Source organism: Oryza sativa, chromosome 9 (genome assembly GCF_034140825.1).
Source record: "Oryza sativa Japonica Group chromosome 9, ASM3414082v1".
NCBI lineage: Eukaryota > Viridiplantae > Streptophyta > Magnoliopsida > Poales > Poaceae > Oryza > Oryza sativa.
In genome coordinates this window covers 11,646,547-11,660,245 of record NC_089043.1, presented here as the reverse complement: position 1 = coordinate 11,660,245, position 13,699 = coordinate 11,646,547, and the positions used below count along the sequence as shown (strand labels likewise).

Here is a 13,699-nt window from a genome sequence, read left to right as displayed (position 1 = left end):
TATTTTCTATGTTTTCACTTTGGACCACTTGTCTCTCTTCTCAACCATATGAACGATCTCAGGTATGTCGACACCTACTCATCAATGAACTCTCATAGTTATATGTAAGACATTTTTTAGCATACGACGAGTTGGATGTAAATGAATAAAAAAGTTGAGGGTGGTCTAAAATACCACAAAGGTAAAAATATCTGGTTCAAAGTAAAAAATATTGGTTAAAAGGTGATCCATAGCGAAACATCGGTAATAAATGTGATATAAAGTTGCATTAAACTCTAATATTAGCTATAAGCTCATAGTTATCTCTACTATTAAACTTGCTCTAAGTAGATTAACAATGGTTTAAAGGCTGGCCTCGAGCTGCTCAACTCAACAGACCAACAAATAAGGTCAAGCTTTTGACATTGTATAAGTTTAAACCTGATATGATGCCTCATGAACATAGACATGTTCATAACCTGATGCATCATGAACATAGACAAACCTGATGCAACGAGAGGCCTTCCATGAACCTGGACATGATTAATCATCCATGTTCATAATATGGCGATTTTAGTGGGTGCAAGCTGAATTTTCATACGCAGGAAGGAGACAACGAGCACACCTGCTCTCGAGTCTCGACTCGCTGGCCAATGGGCCATGGCGTCTCCTCTCGGCGTGCAGGCCGTTGGATTGTGCCACGTGGAAGATTTCTATACGTCCAAAGTAGTAAATGGTCAAAGCTTGCTGCTAGGAAGGGTACCGACTACCGAGTGGCTTTTCTATGAACACTTTCAAGAGAACGCGCACTTTGAATGGGAGTTTTTATTTTTTGAACATATTTAATAAAATTTTAAAATGGATTCTCTACTATTTTTAAATAAATGTTTTAGCCATAATGTTGACAAACACCGCATATATTATTAAACCTTAGCCACAAATAGTATTTTACTAGTGTCGTAGTATTATTTTATCACACCAGTAATATTGGAAATAATATAATATAACAAGATTATTTCACATTTTTTAGGAAAAACTTATTTATTAAAAGAACTCATTTCAACGACTTGCTGGCCACCGTAAATCGCTTTTCCTTAATGGCAGAGCCATGGCCTTTTTAGAGTTCATACAAATTTAAGTTTGTTGGAGTAGTTATTAGGGAAATTCTATTTTCAATTTTAATATTAACATTAAAAAAATTATATTGTGCATTTGCTGACAAGCCTAGGCTGTTGCCAAGGATAGCCGAGCAATCGCTCCACAACTGTTTTTCCTCATATGTGCTATTTACATATAAGAAAACTAAAAGGCATCTTCAATGGCTGTAAGAATTGGGGAAATTTCTTCTTTTCTAATATAGGCTAAATGGTCAGCTGAATCATAGCATTTTCTTTTCAAAATAGGAGCACAACATGGTTGCTCGATGGAAGATCCATAGTTTTTTTGCACATGTGTTCCGAGCTACAATTCTCTACCACTTTTATGGTTACGTTTTCTTTTCTGCCATGATAATGATGTTATGGATTTTTATTCAACTAAAGAAAAGGTCGATGCAAATATTAGGGATAAATGAGTTATATGTTGTTCCTCATAAAAGTTTTGCGTTCTGAAATGGCCCATGATCAAGTTGATTTTGTTTATTTTCCCTTTTAATTTCCATGTCAGCAGATTTTAATATGGAGAACATGTATACTGAAGTACATCATATCCATATGTGTAGAATATTGCTTCACGAGAGAAATTTGAAAATATACTTTATTTTCTCATATTTTGCGTTTATATACCTGGCTGTGATTAATTTCCAAAAATATACCCAATCCGCGGAACGGTTGCGCGGGAGTGAGGACGAACCAGCCGGTCCCGCAGGCTGGGGATGCAGTACCGCGCCGGTCCCATGGACTGGGTGAGCGCGGCAATGCTCCCGCATGCCAGATGTGCGGGACCGGCTCTCCCACATGCCGCCCCCTATCTCGGTTCCCGAATTGGATCTGATCTCCTATGCACGGAAAACGGAGCAGACCATTACCACATAATTAATTAAGTATTAGCTTTTTTTTCAAAAATATATTAATATGATTTTTTAAACAACTTTCGTATAGAAACTTTTTTTAAAAAATACACCATTTAGGAGTTTGAAAAGCGTGCGCGTGGATGAGTAGGAAAAATTAGAGGAAGAACACATCTCAAACAACACGCGGCCTGCTCGGTTCCGCGTGTTGGAAACACGGGACAGCGTCAGTCCCGCGCCACCGTTCTGCGGCACCGCCGCGTTCACTCGCTATCCCACATGCTCCATCGCTCCCGCACATCAGAGCCGCGGTACCGACTCAGTCCCGCAGTCCAGTCATGTGGGACCGGCTCGGTTGCGCATCCCAGTTCCGCGCGACCGGCTCGGATTCCGCTCCCACATCCCCAGTATGCGGTTCGTCCTCGCTCCCACCCATCCGTTCCGCGAATTAGGTATATTTTTACAAATTAATCACAGGTAGGTATATAAACGCAAGATATGAAAAAATAAAGTATATTTTCAAATTTCTTTCATGGCTTCACAATAGTCATGTAGGAATTCTGCGTTAAAAAAATCACGTAGGATCATAAAGCTTCCAAAAAAATTCAAACCATATATCCAGGAAATTTAAAGGATTTTCCTTTTTGCACAATTCCGATAAAAATCCTCAAATTCCGAGCATTCCAGCAAAGCCCTTATCGTCTATTGATGCACATGCCAGCACTCGAAAGTAGTTAGAATCGAGAAAGTCGTACAAATGCGAAACCCTCAACAAGGTTGGAGAGGAACAAGAATTGGAACTGTCCATGCAAAATCTTGAAACTAAGGTATATCCGGTGCAATATTAATTTCTAGTTTTCTACTATCTTGTACTGCTCGTTGGAGCCATGCATGACATCTGTTGCAAGCTATAAAGAGATCACTTGCATGGGAGAGGCATCGATTTCATCTTTAAATCTTAGACACCTAATTCACTACTGGTTTGCAAATTGTAAATGAGCTGGTCGTTGTCGAAAGTTGCCCGAAATTATAGTATTTTTTGGATTTGGAGGCATCCGTTGCAGGAATCTTTAGAAAAAGATGCCCGGAATATTCCTTCGAGGTTGTCCCTAGGGCTAGTCATCACTTGTGAGAAATGGTTTCTCTGTCTCTTCTTCGTTTCTGTAATGCTTAGTATGTGCTGGAAGGGGTTAATTGGGCATTAGGGCATAAACAAATGGGGATTAAGGTGAAGACGAGGTGTCACGCCCGGAATTTCTATCCAAAATTCCAAACGCTTACATGTGTGTAAACCCTCGTCTAGGAATCAGCCGAGGCACACAATAACAAATTGATAATAGAGTACAATTATTACTCTAATTAATAAGCGAATATAAAGTCATTATAGAGGTAGATAGTTCCTCTCAAACAATAAAGTTCTAAGCAGTGGAAAATAAAAGAAATAGCGCAGGCGACTCCTCTCCACAGGCAGCTTGACCAGGGCTACGCCTAATCATCCACACCATCAGCATCACTGTAGAACTCCTCCTCTGATGAATGATTGCAAGATGAGTATATGACATACTCAGCAAGCCACGCAGCAAATATGCAAGTGCAATGGATAACAAATGATGGCATAATATAGGCTCATTTGCATAAACAGCATTTAATAAGCAATTGAGAGAATAGTAAAACAGTTGAGTAATTAAACAATATTAAATCAACACTATACAACACACCCGTGTTGCATAGGGCCAACCATTCTGAACAACCAATCCCGGCTGCACAGTTCTATCTCCAAACCAGGAATATACCATTCCAAACCAGGAGCTAAACAAGTTATTAACATCATCATTTAATATAGTGAGAAGTGTGAGACTAATCACTAAAGACATTGTTAGACCCGCTCATAACCTCGGGCACGGCTATTCGAATAGTTTAAACTCTGATCAGAGGTGTACCACTGTACCCACAAGACACAACCTCAACATCATGTCAACCATGCGTCGCGATACTTGACAAGTACCCGAATAGAGATTGTGACAATACCTCCTGCATAACACAATTCAAAGCAGTGCACCGTTCCCGGATCATAATCACCCCCTTAAACAAGGCATGGACTCCCCAGCGACCCCCGTGGCCTTATCTCCGCCACTTCACAGTCTGGTGCTCTACTATGAACCATACTATACAGAAAGTAAAGCCGTTGCCCACGCTGGCTTGTGGTTGGCACGATTAATGTTTCACAACTAAAAATCGTGAACCGGTCCTTAATTGTCATGAGCACGACCATCAAAACCATGTGCTCACAACCCACCATTATCAGATTTTAGTTGGCAAATTAATTAATTAACCAATCATGATTAACCATCATGAGCTATCATTAAGCCATCATTAAGTAGTAGTAAATCATAAGTTATCCCATTTATGTGAGCTAGTGTCTCTAAGCATGGCTAAGCATCCTAATCACTTTAGCTAAAACCATATAATGTTCTAGCTAATCAAATTATTAACCAAGTGACAAAGAATAGGGAATCAATAGCAAAAGGGCTATAACAAGGCAATAGGTTATTTCGACCCAATGACATTCGAAAATAAATGCAATAGTTGAATAGAAACAATAGCTTTAAACGGGATCAATATGCTCAAAGGGTCGTTTGGGATCTGTGTGACTTGCCTTGCTAGCCTTGGAACTCTTTAAAGTCTTCTCCTGCAAATTCGGACTCTCCGGGAACGTCGGAATCTAAAGAGAAAAGAACAAAATCACCAAAACAGCACATAAACAAGCATGAACAGTACATGTGGATATTTTTAACATGTAGGTCTCAATTTTAGAAAAATTTAGAGACTTGAACCAACTAAATTCGAGCTAAGATGAATTAGTTATGAATTTTCAAAGATTTAATCGGATTAAATCATTTATATAGATTTTAATTGAATTATGATGCAATAATGAATTATTTTTGAAAAGAAAAAGGGGATTATTGCGTCAGCGGCTAGGGTTCACGGCGGTCCACGGGACACGGCGACGATGACGTCAGCGGTGACGTCATCACCGACGACGGCTCGGGCGGCGCATGCTCGCCGGCGAACGACGGCGCGGCGGCGCGAACGGACAGCACCTACGGGTTGCGGGCGACGCGGCGAACTCACCGGTGACCAAAACGGCGGCGGAAGATCAACGGACGGCGACGGCGGCGAGGAAGAAGCGGCGGCGACCTTCGGCTTGACGACGACGGCGGTGCTCCGGTGACCTAAGGCGACGACGGAGGGGCGGACGAGGTCGGCGACGACTTGACGATCACGACGGCGGCTTCCCTGAGCGACGATGACGACCGGAGCGGGGGCGACGCACGGTTGGACAAACGGCGGCGACGGCAGCGCTAGGCTGCACGGTGCTAGGGCTCTACCGGCGGCGAGAGGCGAAGGCGAGGGTGGCGGCGGGTAGCGAAGGGCTTGGGGGTCCTTTTAAAGCGGCTAGGGGGCGGCGACGAAGGCCCACGGTGACCGGCGACGGCGATGGAAAGTTAGGGCTCGGGAGAAGAAAACGAATCCGAATCAAACTCGAATCCGATGATTTCCAAACCGAATTAGGCGATGATTCCAAAAGAGAAAAGATAGAGGAGATCAAGGCGATCATTTCCCCTCTATTGATTTCACCGGAGAAGGAAAGGCGCGGTCGAATTGGAAGGGCGGCGGCGGCGCTGCACGGTTAGGGTTCGGGCGCGAGGAGGACGACGGGTCCGATAGGTGGGCCCCACCTGTCAGCGGCGGACGCGCGCACGCACACGAGCGGCGCTCGGCTGCGGGTCGACTTGGGCCAGGGAGGAGAGAGAGAGGGTTTTGGGCTGACTTTTGGCCCAAAGCCAAAAGAGAGATTTTTAAAACTTTTTCAATTTAAATTATTCATGAAATGCAATTCTATTTATTAAAAATACTTCCTTGGCTCAAATAAATCCCAGAAAAATCTAGGAACTATAGAATCAAGAGAAGTATTTAATAAAAATTTATCTGGCCCACTTTTATATTGGAATTTATTATTTAAAATTAGATCTTCTCTTCTAGGCTTTTAAAATCAAATTCTAATAATTCCAATTAAACAACAATTTATATATTTAAGATTTTTAGGGTGTGACACGAGGACAAAGCTTTCCTTGTTGGAACCTTTTGTATTGTTTTTGTTTTAGTGAGTGTGAGACCATGATTCTCTAACTTTGGCCTGATGATATAATATGTAGAAGGTAGTAGCAACTTTCAGCTCTGCATGGGTGTTCCAAGAAGTGTTTAGATTGGTCGTGTGCAAATAATGTTTATAAATTGTAATTTGCAAAAAAAAAAAAAACTCCAGTATACTTTTCTGTGTATTTATTCCAACATGTTATGATTCAAAGTAGTATGGTTTCATCTTGGAGATCATGTAGGTGACCAAACACAGCAATATACCAAGTGAAAATGATGATGGTGATGTACAACTTACGACTGAAATTTTGAGGAAGAAATGAAATTTAGAAGGACAATAATTGAATATACCAAGTGGCAAGAGCCATTCAATTTGCAAGTCATGTTTAAGAAAGATGATGTAGCCTACGAAATGCTACTGCTTTCAACTATAAAAGAAATAATTTGTTCCTGTTGACTTACAAATTCAAATATTTTTTTTATTATTGATGGTGCATACAGTATTTGGATATTGATCAAATTTTATTTGCTGATTCTAAGAAATGAAGTGTTTTCTGAAGCAGTTTAGACAATGAGGACTCTATGTGGTACATGTGTAGACAAAAACGACAGGAGCATTTTGCATTCCCCTATTTGCATAGAAAGCTAGGAACTGATATTCGAAATTGTTTCAGATGGATATATCAGTTAATCATGTCAGAACCCAAATCTCACGGTAATAATATTATTTATCAAGGAAGGCACTTGATCTAGCACATTAGGCATTTTATATAAGATATGCTGATTGGATTGATAACATAAGAGAGAAAACCTTGCTACTTGACAATGTTGGCATGCATTAGCCAGAGAACAAGATGGCCTCTACAAGATTGGCAGAGCATCCCCCCTTCTTACCGAAATTCGAATTCCGAAATTCGACATGACTACCCCCATGACAAGAAAACTGGTGTTTGCACATCCAGATTGCGTCGAACGACACGGCTCAGCAAGACTTGCGCTTAAGCTCAGGTGACTTCTGGAGGATCATTTGGCCTTCGATGCCCGAGGGCGTCGGCTTGCCCTCAGGACTATGCAGGTTGATTGGGCTGACAGAGAGCTGGTGGAAGATGGAGGAGCTCAATGTGTCAGCGGAGCCGCACATGACACCACCAGAGAGCTCCGGGAGATCATTGTCCGAGATGCTGAAGCCGCTTGAGGCAAGCTGCTCGGAGACGATCTTGCATGCCTTCTCTAGTAAAGTGTCGATGTACTTCTGGTAGGCTTCCATTCTGATCTGCACATGCTTCTGGACCTGATCATGGGAAAATGAAATAGTCAACTATTGTGTGTTGGACAATGTATTCCTGATTACAATGAAAATCTTAAAACTAACAGATCTTCAATAGAGCTTTTCATGTTGACATATTGTGTGGCATGCTAAGTGTTAAAAGTGCAGTTGTAGAAATGATAATGAACAAGTGTGTTCCACATTTTTCGGTAACACGAGATGCAGCGCACAAATCCTGAAGGACCGGCTGTTCTGAATATTGGTGAAGTATCAGCCTCACGGTATATCATTTGTTTTAAAGCTTGAGGGCTTTATTCTTATGTAGCAAATACTGAAGTTGGTGAGCACTAGCTCTTCTTTCTTGCTAATGGCATGTATAAAAACCAAAGAATATTATGACGGATCAAGCTTTCAAAGTTACCTCCACTTGTTCATGCAGTCTTCGTTGCATTTCCATCTGAGCTCGCAATGCTTCCTTGACCTCTTGATTTCTGTAACAAGTACATGTGACATTTTAACTCTTTTTAAACTAGCACAACACGAGCACTATTATTAAAATATTCGTATTTGCCAGAATGGAGAAACAAATGTCCAGGATGAGTATCCCATGGAGCTTACTCTTTAACATCTTGAGTAGAAACTCTAGGCGACACACTCATTCCACCTTGGGCATCTAGAAGATAGGATGCTGCAAACCATAGCAGAGGTCAGAGGTTAGTAAAAGGTCAAAAGAACTCTTAAAAGTGTGGTTTTCAAGTCAAAAAGACATATCTGCATAACAAAGTCCAGAATTTGACTAGATGAGCAAATTCAATCTACAAACGTTTCCATTTGAAACAATTACAATAAACTGCAATTCAACGATACATGTACCAACACTACGCTTAATATTGCCAACATTTTGTGTATAATTTCTCTTCCATTTCCCACTGATGAACCTTGATGTGATTATTCATGTTAGTACTCCTACTTAGCAATATGCAATTATTACTGGGGCTAAATTTAACTCAAGACTGAACTTTTTCTACACAAGGCAAAAGTACAACCCACAAATTCTCCCTACTGGACAGGACCTATAGCTTCTGGATCAGCATGTGTGCCACTACGAATTTGCATATACCCATATGGAATCGCTATATTTGTGGCGACACAAATATTGATAGATTTCAGTCAGTTTTTTATGCATGGAGTCTTTGGTATTTGTACACAGCGCACCTGTTAGTGCTAGTTTTGCAGGTACATGGGTGTTTACCTATCAGTCGATTTCTGGTTTGCTTCTACTACACTGTAAATCCTATATAAAAATTATGGTGTAAATATTGGAATTTACAATGTAAGTTTTGAAAACTACAGTGTAAATTTGTGTAATACAGTGTAAATATATGTAATTTACAATGTAAAAAACAATTGACTATTTTATGGTGAAAAATGTGAAGTCAAAAATATAGCTAGTCCCTGAAAAAGAAAAGCTTGTCCACTGACGTAAAATACTCCTCCACATACAGATTCCCTCTCACCATTCAGTCCTTGGTTGCCTGCAGACCACTCAACTACGAATCCTCCCATTATTTCCCACATCAGGTCCACTCTATTCCTTCATGTCCCTACAGACTGGTGCCCCAGAACAGAGATTTATGGTAAGCTTAAAGGAAATTCATAACACTGTTAACATAGCTGCCATCTCCAATCCATACGATTTCCAGCAATCCCTGGTCTTTTAAGAAGTTGCTACCAATTGATTCCTCCCAAGATGCATCCAAACTTAACACCAGTAAACCCAAGCTACCATCTCCAAATCATATAACTTCAAGCAATCTCCAATCTTTTCAAGAAGTTAGCTACATAGTGATTCCTTGCAATACATCAATATTGATCAAATTGCAATCGATGATCAACCAACTTCATAAGACACCAGTTCATGAGCAGAGCCGTATTTAACATGTCCACAGATCAATGGTAGGATAGTTGCATGACTTCAGAATGAACTTCCACAATGTGAACAAATTGGAATTGTTGCAGCAAGACTTGGAAGTTGGAATATTAATCGAAATTAACAGTGAGGTCAGTAGATTGCTTTGTGTAACTTACCATCTTTAGATTGCTCCGATGCCTCTTTTCCAGATTGTTTCCCCAGTCTATATTTCTGGTCGAGGAAGATCAAACTTAAATAGCTGTATTTCAAACTTTGCAAGACATGCAAAAGTATTATGAATTACCTGAAGATGACTCTTCAAGTGGAAAAGAGTGAGCCCCTTCACACCCATTGTCCTCAAGATAGTTTTAGGTGTTGCTTCTGCAAGATAATCATGCATTGAGTACTCAATTTAAAAATATATAATGAAATCAAATCTTAAACTGTTTTACTGGATTCCCCTGGATTTTTCACATTTTAGACCTTTTGGGAAACTTATTTTACAAATAGACCCCAAAAAAAACTTACTCCAGGAATAGACCCTTTTTGCGGTGCCAACATCATTGACGCTGTAGTCCAACATGATGGCGCCAATGACATTGGCACCGTCCCCCTAGCATCCCCACAGAAGCTAACTCACTAATGTAAAGGGGGACGGCGGTAATATCTTTGGCATCATTATGTTGGACCACGGCGCCAATGACATTGGTGTCGCGAAAAGGGTCTATTCCTGGAATAAGTTTTTTAGGGGTCTATTTGTAAAATAAGTTTTTAGAAAGGTCTAAAATGTAAAAAAAATCCATCTTGATTCCCTTAGCAATTGACTAATGATAAACCAGCAATTTAGAGTGCCAACATTTACTTTTTTTAGATAATGGAATAATTATCCCAGGCACTGCACCAGCAATTTAGAGTGCCAACATTTACTTTTTTTAGATAATGGAATAATTGTCCCAGGGACTGCACTAGAAGGTGCACAAAGCCACAGGCACAACCTTTTTTAGACTACCTACATGATTCAATTAAGATTTAGAATTTTGATCTAGTGTGAGTTTCGCTGTGCTACTGATTATACCTCCTACAAGAAAATAAGGAACAGTACAATACACGCTTTTCTTTGTATAGACAGTTGTCCAGGTGCATAGCTAAAACTAAGGCCTTTTATGGACGGAGGTAGTAATCACAGAAGCACTTGTAATGTTGGTCTGAGATTTAAATGGTTCATCAAAATAATTAGAACCTAAAGGTAAAAGTGAATCCTTGAATTTTTATAAAGAAAATAGAGTAAATTACAGAAAACTACAGGCCAAAATTTGTGATAAATTTGGTGTTAAATCTATAGTTTGGTGATATTGTGGCTTAAATATGTAAATTTGCATAGTTCTGTGAAATTTGAAACAAGTCCCAAGAAAATTGACAGTAGTAAATTGAACTAAACTCATGTCAACAAAATTGAGTAAGACCTCAAAGGAGAAAAATACAGCCACTTCTATTCACTGTATGTCCTTAATAAATTTTAATGATTGAATCAAAGACTTCTTGCAGACACCACAGTCCACTAAAATCAAAGCATCAAGCTAAACTAAATCAGTATAGAACTATTATAGCTCTATACCATAAGTTAAGCATTTTGGCATGTAAGCACCAGATTCTAAGAAATACACCAAAAATGCCTAGACTGCGCCCAAGAAAAATCAAACAGTATCATCTTTGAACAACTATGTTGTTTTTAAGATAAATGAATGCCTTTATTCCGGCCTCTGCATAAGTCATGCATCAACCATTAGTGATTAGTCATTACAAAGTTTTAGGCATAGACTAGCACAGACAATGCATAGCACCCATCTCACAAAATTCAAACATGAACGAAAAACTTATGCACAAACCCTATCAGTCAACTATGTAATATAGTCAGGTTAAAAATATGATGTGTGCAGGGATTACTGTTCACTAGTGCAAACAGCTCCATGGTTACGTGTTGAACCAAGATTCATACATCAGATGCTAGAGTAATCAATCCTTTATAACTTCTGCTTCTGAATACCCTTTGCCACCAAAAACATGATTATATGATAAAACATTCAATGCATACTCTAGGTTGATTATATACGGTGGCAAGCGCCTAACGCCTAATCACCAATCAGGTGGCTCTAGGTGGAACGATTGGCTATACAGGTGAGGCGGGAGTTGCACACCTATGCAAGCTAGGCAGATGTCTTTCTGAAGTACTAAGCATAGCAGGTGAACCGTGTTGGTGGCAACAATCAAGCCGCTACCTTAGGGCTTATTCGGTTCATAGGAATTCCAAATCAAAGGAATAGGTAAAGTTAAGAGGTCTCACCTCATGCTAAGAATCCTACAGAATTAGCTTGAAAGACTACAATCCTTAGGAATTTGGTAGGATCCATTCCTATGAAACGAATGATGCATATAGGAAAAATTCCTAAGGATTCAATTCCTACAATAATCCTATGAAAATCCTTTAAACCGAATGAGCCATTTTCTCCAAATACTGATCTGCTCTATGCCTGTGCCAATGTGAGATACTGCACCTCATCATGTGGGAAATTGCGAAATCGCTGTATTTATCCCACTGCGTTCACTTACAAACCACTGAAATAAACCCAAAATGAGCAGAAACTTCTCCCTCATCCTTGTCCCAATTCTAACACCCGAAACCACCACCAATTTCGTATTAACAAAACACTCTTGATTGCTACCGGTGCAGAATTCGTTAAAGTACAGGACAAGCAAGCAGCTCAAATCAGTAGCCGACCTCGATTTTTCACCTCCAATCAGTAAACTCCCCAAACTTGTAATTTGTAAACAACTAATGGGTACAAGTTTCCCCTCCAAATCACACCAAAACCAGCCTAGAGCGGGCTAAATCCGCTTCCCTAAGCGCTGGCCAAGCGGGCATTTCTCTCCTTGCCAAAATCGAAGACTTATTATAACCAAACGAAAAGATCCAAAGCATTTCCTGAATCTCCGAACAAACAAAACAATGCCCCCCAAATCCCGCGCCGAAATCTCCGCTCCCAATCCGAGCTTTGGCGCGAACCACCACCACCACCACCAAGAACGAAGGAGCAACCCACCCACCCACCAACCAACCGCGCAAGCGCAACGCCAATGCGCCGCCTCTCCAATGGGGGAGCTAAGCTACCGGAGATCGGAGAGAATGGGGGGGAGAGAAGCAAGGGGGAAATCTCACTCTCGGGGCCGCCGAGCTGGGCGACGGCGTCGACGAAGCGCTCGTGGAGGTCGGCCGTCCACCGGAGGCGGGGCTTGGGATCGGCGGTCAGCACCAGGCTGGGCCCTCCCCCCGCCGCACGCCCCGCCTCGCCGCCGTCCGGCCGGTGGTGGATCAGCCCAGGCGGGAACATCTCCTCCTCTTTCTTCTTCCTCCTCGCCGGCAACAAGGAAGAGAAGAAGAGAGGAAAGACGAGACCTTTGCTGCTCCTCCCAAAAGCGGAGGATCCAATGAAAAGTCCCAACGCTTTCTCTCTCTTTCTTGCTTCTTGCTTCTCCTCTGCTGCTGCCTGCTGCCTCTCCCCTGCTGCTGCTGCTTTCCAGTGGCAGAGGCAGCGATTCTCCTCTCTCCTCTTGCTTCTCTTCTTGACCTCTTCTCTTCTCTCTCCTCTATTGCTTCTTTCTCTCTCTTCAACTTCTGTGTTTATAGATTGGAGGGTTGTAGTATAATCTGGAGATGGATGGGAACAGCAGTGGCCATAATGATGCGTGTTACTACTAGTGCAGACTGCAGAGCAACGTCATTTTCTTACTGTTGTTAGATTATTACGCCCTAACTTACTACTGTCATCAGAGCTAGGAGTAGGTGATAATTATTTGTGATTAGCACACTACAGCCACCCTCCCTCCCTCCCCATCGACGTATAGTAGCGAGTACAATAGCAGGCTACAAGTCGAGTCGACTGTAAGCACATGTGAAAGAGACGTGAAAGAGAGAAGATAAGAGAGAGAAGGAAAGCAGGATTTATAGCCAGCTGCAGCACAGAATCCAATGCATTGTGTGTGTATGAGATGTAGGATCATACATTAATGGTGTATTATATAACTATTGATAAACTATTAGATTGGATATATACGAATTAGAGCTATTAGTTGGCTATACTATTAAACTTGCTCTAATTGAGTTCAACTCTTAGGCTCTGTTCGTTTACTGGAGTTCCCAACTCCCCCATCTCATTTTCCGCGCGCACGCTTTTCAAACTGCTAAACGGTGTGTTTTTTGCAAAAAGTTTATATACGAAAGTTGCTTAAAAAAATTATATTGATCCATTTTTGAAAAAAAAATTAGCAAATAATTAATTAATCACGTGCTAATAGACTGCTTCGTTTTCCGTACCGGAGG

General features: G+C 41.1%; 1 protein-coding gene across 1 annotated transcript; it reads right to left on the bottom strand.

The window, feature by feature from the left end:
* Positions 1-6,895: 6,895 nt before the first annotated feature.
* LOC4346660 (protein PHR1-LIKE 2) lies at positions 6,896-12,819 on the bottom strand. Its single transcript, XM_015756500.2, has 6 exons — positions 12,539-12,819; positions 9,629-9,705; positions 9,501-9,555; positions 8,031-8,100; positions 7,834-7,903; positions 6,896-7,436 (listed from the first exon to the last, which is right to left on the bottom strand). The coding sequence occupies exons 1-6, from the start codon at positions 12,708-12,710 to the stop codon at positions 7,128-7,130; spliced, it is 753 nt and encodes a 250-aa protein (XP_015611986.1). The 5' UTR covers positions 12,711-12,819; the 3' UTR covers positions 6,896-7,127.
* Between the last annotated feature and the right edge of the window lie 880 nt (positions 12,820-13,699).